This window comes from Lycium ferocissimum, unplaced genomic scaffold, assembly GCF_029784015.1.
Source record: "Lycium ferocissimum isolate CSIRO_LF1 unplaced genomic scaffold, AGI_CSIRO_Lferr_CH_V1 ctg13746, whole genome shotgun sequence".
In the NCBI taxonomy this organism is placed as follows: Eukaryota; Viridiplantae; Streptophyta; class Magnoliopsida; order Solanales; family Solanaceae; genus Lycium; species Lycium ferocissimum.
In genome coordinates this window covers 4,519-16,969 of record NW_026715053.1, presented here as the reverse complement: position 1 = coordinate 16,969, position 12,451 = coordinate 4,519, and the positions used below count along the sequence as shown (strand labels likewise).

At 42.8% G+C, this 12,451-nt stretch overlaps 1 protein-coding gene across 1 annotated transcript; it reads left to right on the top strand.

The window, feature by feature from the left end:
* Window positions 1-5,164: 5,164 nt before the first annotated feature.
* LOC132042162 (uncharacterized mitochondrial protein AtMg00860-like) lies at window positions 5,165-7,197 on the top strand. The gene is made up of 3 exons (XM_059432781.1): window positions 5,165-5,313; window positions 6,068-6,141; window positions 6,971-7,197. Exons 1-3 carry the CDS (start codon window positions 5,165-5,167, stop codon window positions 7,195-7,197), a joined length of 450 nt encoding a protein of 149 aa, XP_059288764.1.
* Window positions 7,198-12,451: the final 5,254 nt, after the last annotated feature.

Sequence of the window (12,451 nt, the reverse complement as noted above, 5' to 3'; positions counted from 1 at the left end):
AAAACGCATTCGAACATTAGTAACTCTTTTCTATATAATTCGACGATATTTCATTTTCATTCAAATTAACCGCATACGATCAAACCAACATCAATATTCACACGTTCACGTACTAATCCGAAACCATTCAAGCAATGTTCAAGAACACTTCAAACAATTCGCTCAATATTCAAACATCCCAACCAATGCTCTACTCCACCCGAAACCTCCCCAATTCAACAAGAACAACAACAACACATTTCTTTCTCCCAAACTCATGAACTACACCAACAATCTACACATTAGCAACATTATTTTCGTAAATACAAAAGGCCACATTAAAATCACATTAACCTCCAAATCAGCCCACACGATTATAGCTTCAACTTGGATCATTAAACCTTCATTTTACATCATAGAATCCACAACAACAACAACCAAAACACTAAGTAAATTTAGTTCATTCCTTGACATACAAAACAGTCCATTTTCGGCCAACACTTCAACACACAAATTCCATGATTTTCATCCATTTCTACATACTACAACAACACCCAAACATGCTAATACAATTAATTCAACCCTCCTACACAACACAACATATACACGGCCAACCCAACACACACGGCTCAACATAAACATCCATACTTTCATGAATTTCATTCATTTCCACATATCACAACATGCACAAATCATCCATAACACATGAAAAAAAAGATTGAACCTTACCCTTTCCACTTAGTTCTTCACTTGGCTAGGGTTGGTGCTTTGAACTAATACTTGTTCTTGCCACTCCAACAACTACTCCATGTTATAGAGGACCTTCCACTTGGTAGGAAAGCTAGAAGAAAATTTTTTTTGATCACCTTTCATGGCCTTAGATTCGGCCAGCCATGGCCGGTTGTCTTTCTCCTTTCTTTTTTTTCTTTTCTCCATTTCTCCCTAAGTTTCTAGAATTGGAAAAGATGAATAAGTCTTGCTTTGTCATGACTTGTACATATATATATATATATTTAGCCCCCACAAATACATGGTGTACACATGTACCACTTCATGGCATGAAACAATTAGCCCACCATGGGTGGGACCCCCTCCTAAAGTGCACGACCACTTTGGCCCTTTTGGCCATTTCATGAAATGATTTTTGCAACTTCTAGCCCCTAATTTTTTCTTATTTCAAATTTACCCTTAACACTCCATACCAATGAAAAAATGAATATGCGACTTGTGCATTAAAACAAAATCAACAAAACCGGAAATTAAAAGTCTTGTCCATAACTTGTCGCAACCAACTTAAAATATTCCAACGTACAAAATACGGAATATAACAAAGATGATTAAGCTATATGGCTCACCTAGATGTAAATGTGAATGTACGGTAAGAGGTGCCCGGGTGGGTTAGCATCGGGTACCCGTCATGGCCCTCCGGTTGGGTCGTGACAAAAGTGGCATCGCAGCGCTCGTCCCAGGGTGTCTATGAGCCTTGTCCAAGAGAGTCTTTCTTATGGGTGTGTTGCGCGCCGCACTTATAAACAGGAGGCTGCGGGCATTTTAGGAATGAATGACCTTCTTTCTTCATAAAATCGTGTGATAGAGCCATAATATAAGGACTTCTCTTTTCCTTAACTATGTATTGTGTATTTTAGAGATGCCTGTAAAGAGACAAGCTACGGTAGCCCAAAAGGGCAAGAAAGTGGCAGAAAAGCGGGCCGAAAGAGCACCGCCAACGGATATAGTGGAGAGTGAGTCCCGAGAACGCGCCTCAATCTCGGTCCTCCCACTCGCACCTATTTCGAGGAGTACGAGGGAGCACTCGCCCCAGCCTCTCCAAAGACTCTCCAGCCTCCTCCATGGATGCTCAGCCAAGATGTAAAAGAGGCTATTCATTTACTTACTCAGTTGGTTACCGTCCAGACTTAGCAGCAAGATACATGGCAAGATGATAGGGCTGTTGGTGCAAAGGCCCGTGATTTTATTAGATTGAACCCTCCAAAATTCTTCGAGTCAAACCTGGAAGAGGATCCTCAGAATTTTATTGATGGGATGTTGAGGACACTTCAGTTAATACATGCTTTTGATATTGAATCAGTGGAGTTAGCATCCTATAGATTGTGGGATGTCACGATTTATTGGTATAAAGTTTAGATGGCTTCACGGGGAGCCAATGCACCTCCCCCGATATGGCAAGAATTTGTGGATGCCTTCCTCCGACATTACTTGCCTCCAGAGGTTCGGTGAGCGAGAGCCGATAAGTTCTTGAATCTTAGGCAAGGAAGTATGAGTGCTTTAAAGTATAGTCTCCGCTTCAATTCTTTGGCTAGGTATGCTCCAGCCATGGTAGCGGATATGGGTGACGGGGTGCACCGGTTTGTGAGAGGCCTAGGGCCACATTTGATGGATAGGTGCTTGACTGTGTCCCTTTAGGACAACATGGATATTTCACGCATTCAAGCCCATGCTCAAAATTTAGAGGAAAGCCAACAACAGCAAATAAGTGAGCGTGAGCATGATAGAGGATATAGCAAGAGGGATAGATCTTCGGGTCCGACAAGTGAGTTTAGAGGCGGGCCAAGACAGCAGTTTTCTAGGCATTCAGGACATTCTATGACTACTGTGCCTCCACGGTTTACAGGCCAGAGATTTGATAGATCTAATCATTCCGGACTGAGTCAGAGTTTTGGGGCTTCAGATTCTCAGTTCAGGGGTGATTCGGGTCAGGCAAGGCCACCCGTGCCACGATGTTCCCAGTGTGGGAAGTTACATTGGGGCCAGTGTCGATTAAGTTTAGAGGTTTGCTATGCATGCGATCAGCCAGGCCATATTATGCGTGATTGCCCCTCAATTAGTTGAAGGGGTAGGGCCCCGCCTTCAGGGTAGGTAGCTGGGTCTTCATCATTTATACGCCCTATGGGGCTAGGTTCACATGCGCCAGTCATCCATGGTAGAGGCAGAGGGAGAGCCCCCAGCTCTAGCGGTCCTCAGCACCATATTTATGCTTTAGCTAGACGCCAAGATCTTGAGTCTTCTCCTGATGTCATCACAGGTATATTATCGGTATTTTCTGATGATGTATATGCTTTGATCGATCCAGGCTCCACATTGTCATATGTTACTCCATATATTGAGGGTCGATTTGGGGTCAAACTAGAGTCGATCAAACCTTTTAAGGTATCTACACCCGTTGGTGAATCGGTAATAGCTAGTCGAGTATATCGAAATTGCGTAGTTGTTATTTGTGACCATCATACTATGGTTGACTTACATGAGTTAAAAATGGTGGATTTTGATGTTATCATGGGCATGGATTGGCTGGCTTCTTGCTATACCAATGTTGACTGTAGAATGAAAATGGTTCGCTTTCAGTTTTCGGGAGAACCTGTGTTAGAATGGAAAGGAAATACCGCATCCCCAAAAGGTAGGTTTATTTCCTATCTAAAGGAAAGGAAAATGATCACAAAAGGTTGTATTTACCATCTAGTTCGGGTTCAGAAGTAGAAGCTGAACCGCCAACTCTTACCAGCTTCGTGGTGAATGAGTTTGGATGTGTTCCGGAAGAGCTGTGCGTTTCTCCAGAGCGGGAGATTGATTTTGCTATAGATGTGCTACCGGATACAAAGCCCATATCTATCCCTCCTTATAGAATGGCTCCCGCAGAGTTGAAAGAGTTGAAGGAGCAATTGAAGGACTTGCTTGAGAAAGGCTTTATTAGGCCTAGTTCATCCTCCTGGGAAGCACCTGTGTTGTTTGTACAAAAGAAAGATGGCTCCTTGCGGATGTGCATTGACTATTGGCAACTGAATAAAGTGACGATCAAGAACAAATACCCTCTTCCGAGGATTGATGACTTATTTGATCAATTACAAAGCGTCAAATGATTTTCAAAGATAGATTTGAGATCCGGGTATCATCAAGTGAGAGTTAGGGAGAAAGATATCCCTGAGACAACCTTCAGAACAAGATATGGCCATTTTGAGTTCCGGGTAATGTCATTTGGGCTAACTAATGCACCGGCAGTATTTATGGATTTGATGAACAACGTGTTCAGGCCCTTCCTAGATTTATTTATGATTGTATTCATTGACGGTATCTTGGTGTATTCTAGGTCCGAGGCAGAACATGCGGATCATTTGCGTACTGTCCTTAGAGTTCTTCAACCTCAAGAGTTATTTGCCAAATTTGCTAAGTGTGAATTTTGGTTGAACTCATTGACATTTTTGGGGCATATTGTTTCAGCCGATGGTATTCGGGTAGATAGCCAAAAGATTGAGGCCGTGAAGACTTGCCAAGGCCCACAACTCCTACAAAGGCTCGTAGTTTTCTGGGTTAGCACCGGGTGCCCGTCATGGCCCTCGGGTCGGGTCGTGACATATGCTATAAGATTTTATTTCCCTAATTGTGCGTTATGATTTCTGCGATGCCGGTTAAGAGAAAAGCAACAGCCCGCCCGTAAGGGCAAGATCGCGAAGAAGCGGGGCCGAACAGAGCCGCCGCACATGTAGAGGAGGGTGAGTCCTATAATGAGGCTCCATCTTACGCCTCTCACACTCCGCCTAATTCAGAGGAGCACGAAGGGGCTCCAGCTCCAGCTCCAGTGCCTCCACCACCGGTGCTTCTGGTCAATAGATGATCGAGGCCATTCGGGCCCGTTGACACGGCCTAGTTGCGCAGTGCCTGGCGGCCAGCGCGGGTCCGTGTGACGAGAGCTACTAGTGCTAGAGCCCGTGATTTTATGAGTCTGAACCCACCAGAATTTTTCAGGTCAAAGCCAGATGAAGACCCGCAAGGTTTTATAGATGAGATGTTGAGGACACTGAGGATTATACATGCTTCTGATACTGAGTCAGTGGAGTTAGCATCTTATAGATTGCGGGATGTCTCCGTTCTATGGTATAATAATTGGATAGCTTGAAGGAAGGAACATGCACCTCCCCCGATTTGGTAAGAATTTGTAGATGCCTTCCTTCGTCATTATTTTTCACTCGAGGTTTGAAGGGCCCAAGCTGACAGGTTTCTGAATTTAAAGCAAGGGAATATGAGTGCTCGGGAATATAGTCTCCATTTCAATTCATTGGCCCGGTATGCTCCCACCATGGTAGCCGATATGAGAGATAGAGTGCATAGATTTGTGAGTGGCTTAGGGCCACATTTGTTCAAAGATTGCTTGACAGCTTCACTACAGGAGAGGATGGACATCTCCCGTATTCAGGCCCACGCTCAAAATCTAAAAGAACAGCAACAGCCGCAGAGGGGTGAGCGCGATGTTGATAGAGGGCAGAGTAAGAGGGCCAGATTTGCTAGTAGTGAGTACAGAGGGGGTCAGCAACAGTATTCCAGGTATTCGGGTCAGTTCGCGACTAGTGCACCCCCTCGATTTGCGGGTAGGAGATTTGACCGCCCCATCTATTCAGGTCAGGGACAGAGCTCGAGAGTTTTGGGTTCCCAGTTTGGAAGTGATTATAGTCGGAGGAGGCCACCGGTTCCACGATGCAGCCAGTGTAGGAAGTTACATTCGGGTCCGTGTCGTCAGGGCTCAGACGCTTGCTATGCCTGTGGTCAGGTTGGGCACATGATGCGTGATTGCCCGTCGATGGGCGGTAGAGTTGGAGTTTAGCCTATGGGATCAGCAGTAGGTTCTTCCTCGACTGTACGCCCTGTAAGGCAAACCCCTCAGAATTCAGCAGGTCGTGGTAGGGGCAGAGGAGTGGCGTCTAGTTCAGGTGGCACCCAGCCCCGTATTTATGCTTTGGGTCGGACGCCGTGGATCTCGAGTCCTCCCTAGACGTGGTTACGGTATATTATCCATATTCTCCCATCATATTTATGCATTGATCTATCCGGATTCTACGTTGTCCTATATCACTCCTTATATTGCTGGCCGTATTGGGGTGAAACCTGAGCTAATTAAACCTTTCGAGGTATCTACTCCGGTCGGTGATCCAGTAGTAGGTAGACAGGTATACAAAAATTATGTGGTGGTGGTATGTGATCGCCAGACTACAACCGATTTGATTGAACCGAAAATGCTGGATTTTGATATGATTATGGGCATGGATTGGTTGGCCTCGTGCTATGCTAATGTGGACTGCAGAACAAAAATAGTTCGATTCCAATTTTTGGGTGAGCCAATGCTTGAGTGGAAGGGTAACACAACATCTCTAAGAGGTAAGTTTATTTTCTATCTCAAAGCGAGGAAGATGATCTCCAAAGGCTATATCTATCATTTAGTCCAAGTGCATGAAACCGAAGCAAAGCCGCCGAATCTTCAATCTATCTCGGTGGTAAACGAATTTTTGGATGTATTTCTAGATGAACTTTCAGGCCTTCCACCGGAGCGGGAGATTGATTTCGCTATCGATGTGTTACCAGATACCAAACCTATATTTATTCCTCCTTACAGAATGGCTCCTGCAGAATTGAAAGAGCTAAAGGCGCAATTGAAAGATTTTCTTGAGAAGGGATTCATTAGACCCAGTTCATCGCCATGGGGAGCACCTGTCTTATTTGTTAGGAAGAAAGATGGTTCTTTACGAATGTGCATCGATTATAGGAAGTTAAACAGGGTGATGATAAAGAATAAATATCCACTTTCGAGAATCGATGATTTGTTTGATCAATTGCAAGGTGCCAAGTGGTTTTTCAAAATAGATCTGAGGTTAGGTTATCATCAAGTGAGAGTTAGAGAAAAAGACATTCCGAAGACATCTTTCAGAACCAGATATGGACATTATGAATTTCAGGTGATGTCATTAGGGATTGACTAATGCCCCAGCGTTGTTCATGAATTTGATGAATAATGTGTTTAGGCCTTTCTTAGATCTATTTGTGATAGTGTTCATTGATGACATTCTAGTATATTCTTGGACTGAAGCAGAACATGCAGATCATTTGCGTATTGTCCTTGGGATTCTTCGGACTCGTGAATTGTATGCTAAGTCTTCGAAATGTGAATTTTGGCTGAATTTTGTGACTTTTCTGGACCATATTATCACAGCTGATGGTATTCGCGTGGATGCTCAAAAGATCGAGGCCGTGAAGACTTGGACAAGGCCTACATCGCCATCAGAAGTCCATAGCTTCCTGGGATTAGCAGGCTATTATAGAAGGTTTGTGGAAGGATTTTGTTCTATTTCAAAGACCATTAACGAAGCTAACTTAGAAGTCAGCAAAGTTTCAGTGGACCGATGCCTGCGAACGCAGTTTTCAGGAATTGAAGGATAGATTGACTTCAGCCCCAGTCCTGACACTTCCAGAAGGGTCAGAAGGCTATGTTGTTTATTATGATACCTCTAGTGTTAGATTGGGCTGCGTGCTGATGCAGCACAGTAAAGTCATTGCCTATGCTTCCCGGTAGTTGCGAAAGCATGAAAGGAATTATCCAACTCTTGATCTCGAATTGGCTGCGGTTATTCATGCACTAAAAATGTGGAGACATTACTTGTACAAAGGTGCATGTTGATATTTATACAGATCATAAGAGTCTCCAATATATTTTCAAACAGAAGGAGTTGAACCTACGACAGAGGTGGTGGTTAGAACTCTTGAAAGATTATGATGTGAGTATTTTATATCATCTTGGAAAGGCGAATGTAGTGGCTGATGCACTTAGCTGCAAATTAATGGGTAGTCTATGTGAAGTCCCTCCGGAGAAGAAAGAATTAGTCCATGAGCTCTGCCAGCTAGCTAGCCTACGGGTTCGTCTAATTGATTTAGGCAATGCAGGAGCTGGTATTCACAACCCAACTGTTTCATCCTTGGATATGGAAGTACGAGAACGTCAACATGAAGATTCCCATTTGGGTCACTACAGGGATATATTTCTTGAGAAAGAGAAATCACCATTTGAAGCTTCTGCGGATGGAGTTCTCAAGTATCGAGGCAGACTGTGTGTGCCAGATGTGGCGGGACTGCGTCGTCAGATTTTGGAAGAAGCTCATTACTCCCGTTACTCTATTCATCCAGGGGCAACAAAGATGTATCACGATCTCAAGATAATGTATTGGTGGGATGGAATGAAGAAAGACATAGTAGAATTTGTGGCCCCGTGTCCCAATTGCCAGCAAGTGAAGATTGAACATCAGAAGCCAGGAGGATTATTGCAGATGGAAATTTTAACTTGGAATGGGAAGTGATTAACATGAATTTCATTGTAAGCTTACCTCGTTCCCGACGCAAGTATGACTCCATATGGGTAGTAGTTGATAGACTCACAAAATCAGCCCATTTTCTTCCGGTCAGGACTACATACTCAGCAGAAGATTACGCAAGGTTGTATCTTAAGGAGATAGTGCGACTTCATGGTATCCCAAAGATCTATTATCACAGATAGAGGAGCACAATTCTCAAATTCGAAAGTCTTTCCAAGAAGGTTTGGGAACTCAGGTGAGACTCAGCACAAAGATTTCATCCACAGTCGGATGGACAAGCGGAACGCACCATTCAGACCTTGGAAGATATGTTACAGGCATGTGTGTTAGATTTCGCAGGCAGTTGGGATGCTCAATTACCTCTTATTGAGTTTGCATACAACAACAACTATCATTCGAGTATTCAGATGGCCCCGTATGAAGCTCTATATGGAAGGAAGTGTAGATTTCCAATTGGGTGGTTTGAAGTAGGAGAGGTACAACTAATAGATCTAGAGTTGATCTAACAAGCGACGGAAAAGATCAAGGTTATCCGAGATCGATTGTTGATAGCCCAAAGTCGCCAGAAATCTTATGCAAACAACTGTCGGTGAGACTTAGAATTCCAAGTTGATGATTAGGTATTCCTGAAGGTATCACCGATGAAAGGCGTGATGAGATTTGGCAAGAAGGGAAAATTGAGTCCTCGATATGTCGGACCTTATAAGATTATATGCAAGGTGGGCCATGTGGCTTATGAACTAGATTTACCTCCAGAGCTTGAATCTATCCATCCAGTTTTTCATGTGTCAATGCTCTGCAAATGTGTTGGAGATCCAGCTAAAATCGTGCCAGTGAATGATATTCAAGTTACAGAGAAGTTGGCTTATGAAGAGGTGCCTATAGCCATATTAGATAGGCAAGGACGGAAGCTTAGAAATAAAGAGGTAACCTCGGTTAAGGTTTTGTGGAGAAACAATAACTAAGAGGAAATGACTTGGGAAGTAGAAGGAGATATGAAGTCCAAATATTCTCATTTATTTCCTTCCCCAGAAGAGGGTCAAGATGAGACGCCATTGGCATAAGGTATGAAATGCTTTCTTTTTTATGCTTTTGGTCGTGTGTAACCATATTTTCTTTCCATTATGTTGTAGCCCTGTGAGGCAATGTTATTATGGGTTGTTGTGGTAGGATGGTAGTGCCATATTACAAGGGAAACTCTGGCGAAAATTTTGTAGGACCCCCGAGAATTTAACATTCGGGGACGAATGTTCTCAAGGGGGAGAGAATGTTACACCTCTCGTTTTCATTGTAGGAAAAAAAAAACTTACGTCTCCCTAGTTGAGTATGCCTTGAAATGGAGAATTTTACCCGAGTATTGAGATGCTAAGTATTTTACCCCGTGTATGGAGGTACAAGTAGGTTTTCCAGGAATATTACAGGATTAGAAGTTGAACGGATTGAACCGACGCAGGCTGAGCTGGTCCAGGGAAGTCTGCAGACATCAGACATTATCGACGGACCATTGATGATGTCGACGGACCATCAATATGCACCGTCACTATGTTCTGAAAATCTTGATCTGCAGAAGCAGATCGACGAGATACGTCGACGAGCCATCGATCTCCACCGTCAATAGGACTCTGCAACTTATGATCTGCATAAGCAGGTCGACGGAGCAAGTCAACGGACTGTCGACACGTCGACGTGACCGACGACCTGCTCGTCGAACCGCTTCTCTGGAACTTTCCAGTTTCAGCTATAAATAGACGAGTTGAGCTCCAAATTTTCAGATTTCAGTCTCTCTCTAGGTCTTGAAGGTTCTAGGAAAATTCTCTCATCATATCATCATATATCCAAGGGAAATCAAGGAGTAAACACCAAGAATTAGTAGAATCAAATGCAAGGATACTCTCTAGGGTTTGTGGAAACCAAGAATCTCTTTGGTGTTGAAGTAGGGTTTTCTCCAAGTGAAGTAATTCCATTCAAAGTCCATTCCTACATCATCAAAGGTAAATTTTATGTTCAATTCAATTTATTAAGAATATTGAGCGGTTAAAAGACTTTGATTATGGAAGGGAGGAGAATATGGAGTACAAATATGGAAATAGTGATACTCTTGATTAATGACTTAACTTGAATAATAGTTCTTGACATGTTATGAGTACAAACTTGTGGCGAATCATACGAATGATATTAAAGGAGTATTTTATGAGAATGAATATGATGTTGTAATATAGGTATGGTTATGGATGATCTTGAAGGTGGATTTAAGAAGTAAACAGTGTCTAACTTAAAGAATCCATTGATTATGCTATCACGAGTGTTTTTATTGATGTTTGATTTATCTTATTTCATGGAAGAAGTTGTCGAAACAAAGGAAGTTTCGCCAAATTTCAATTAACTTTTAGTTGTTTTAGCTTAAGCTTAAGTATGTTTCCAGTTGTCTAATTTTAGTACAAATTCTCGTGAAGGTAGCATCGTGAGCTCGAAAAGCAAGCAAGTAGGCAATAGAGTTAAAAGATATAAAGGTATGTAAGGCTGGCCCTTCCTTCAAAGGCATGATTCTTATATATATTGTAACTCCTTTCCGGTAATTCCCATGACCTTCTTACATTCCAAAAGACGAAAGCTAAAGAGTATTAAAAGTCTCCTACGAGATGGAGATGAGATATGTTCCTTGATAATGATATGATGTTATTATGCTGTTAATGATCTTAACATGATTCCTTGATGCTATTCATTGTTGATAAGCTCACCTTATAGTCCTAGTTCCTTCAAGGTGAAACATGACGATCATGATGTTCCATAATGTAATCGGAGGTTACTGACCTTACGTCACTTCCATAGAGTTACAGTGTTTACTTGAGCTCCTATGCATGCTTCATGATAATTATATATGTATGATGGCACCGCGCCTAGATGGCCGGGCATGACACCGCTAAGGCAGGCGGCTTATGATAACACCGTGCCTATTTGGCCCGACATGACACCACTAGTGGGCAGCGTGACATGATTACCCCGGACGCAGGAGGCCCGGACGGGGGCTAAGGATGTTATTGATTCGGACAGCTTATGTATGTGTGTGTGATATATTAGAAAGGTAAAAAGTAAGCATGCATGATTCCGCCTCAAGAGGCAGGCAGTTACAGTTATCTTTTCTTCTCATGCATTCTATATTTTCTTGTTATGTTACCATGTATGCCTTACATACTCAGAACATTGTTCATACTGACGTCCTTTTCTTTTTGGACGCTGTGTTCGTGCCCACAGGTAGACAGGGGGATGGTCCAGATCCTTAGGAGCCAGATCAGTTTGCACGGGAGCACTTCCCTACTCCGAAGGTGCAGTTTTGATATATTCTTTTGTGTATATATTCGGGCACGACGGGCTCCTGTCCCGTCCTTATGTTCAGTACTCTAGTTAGAGGTTCGTAGATACATATGTGTGGGTAGTAGATGTCTTATGATCGCCTATGTATACATATATGTATTGTTTTGGTGATTACGTGTACAGATTGGGTATGATAGTTAGCATGATGAGTGGTGCTCGATAGTCCACTCCGAGTACCCATCATGGCCCACTGGCTGGGTCGTGATAAAAGTCATGAGATTTGGTAAAAAGGTTAAGCTTAGTCCTCGGTACATTAGGCCTTACAGGATTGTACGCAAAGTGGGCCAGGTGGCCTATGAGTTAGATCTACCTTCCGATTTAGAGTTAGTTCATCGAGTTTTCCATGTATCAATGCTTTACAAGTGTATTGGAGATCCTTCCAGAGTTGTACGCATAGATGATGTTCAAGTTACCGAGCAATTATCTTATGAAGAGGTTCCCATTGCTATTCTGGATAGGCAGGTTCGGAGATTGTGGACTAAAGATGTGGCTTCAGTGAAGGTCCTTTGGAGGAATAGGAATAAGGAAGAAATGATTGGAAAGCTGAAAAAGATATAAGGTCCAGGTATCCACACTGGATTCCACTCCCAGATGAGGTTCAGACAGAGACACCATTGTCTTCAGGTACATAATGCTTTCTTTTTGTGATTTCTTGGTCGTGTAGGGCCATTATTGTTAATATTGTTGTGGCCTTGTGAGGCGTTATATATTGTGGATTGTTGTGACAGGATGGTATTGGTATAGTTACAAGGGAAACTCTTCCCAAATTTTAGTAGGATCCCTAAGAGTCTAACATTCGAGGACGAATGTTCTTAAGGGGGGAAGGATGTTACACCTTGGAAAAATTTCACGTCGTTTGCATTATAAGTAAACTAACATAAGACCAAAGTGTAAATGAAGCCCTTACAAGGTTAAGGAGGGTATCTAATAATTCTAAGTAAGTACCTTAAGGTTTC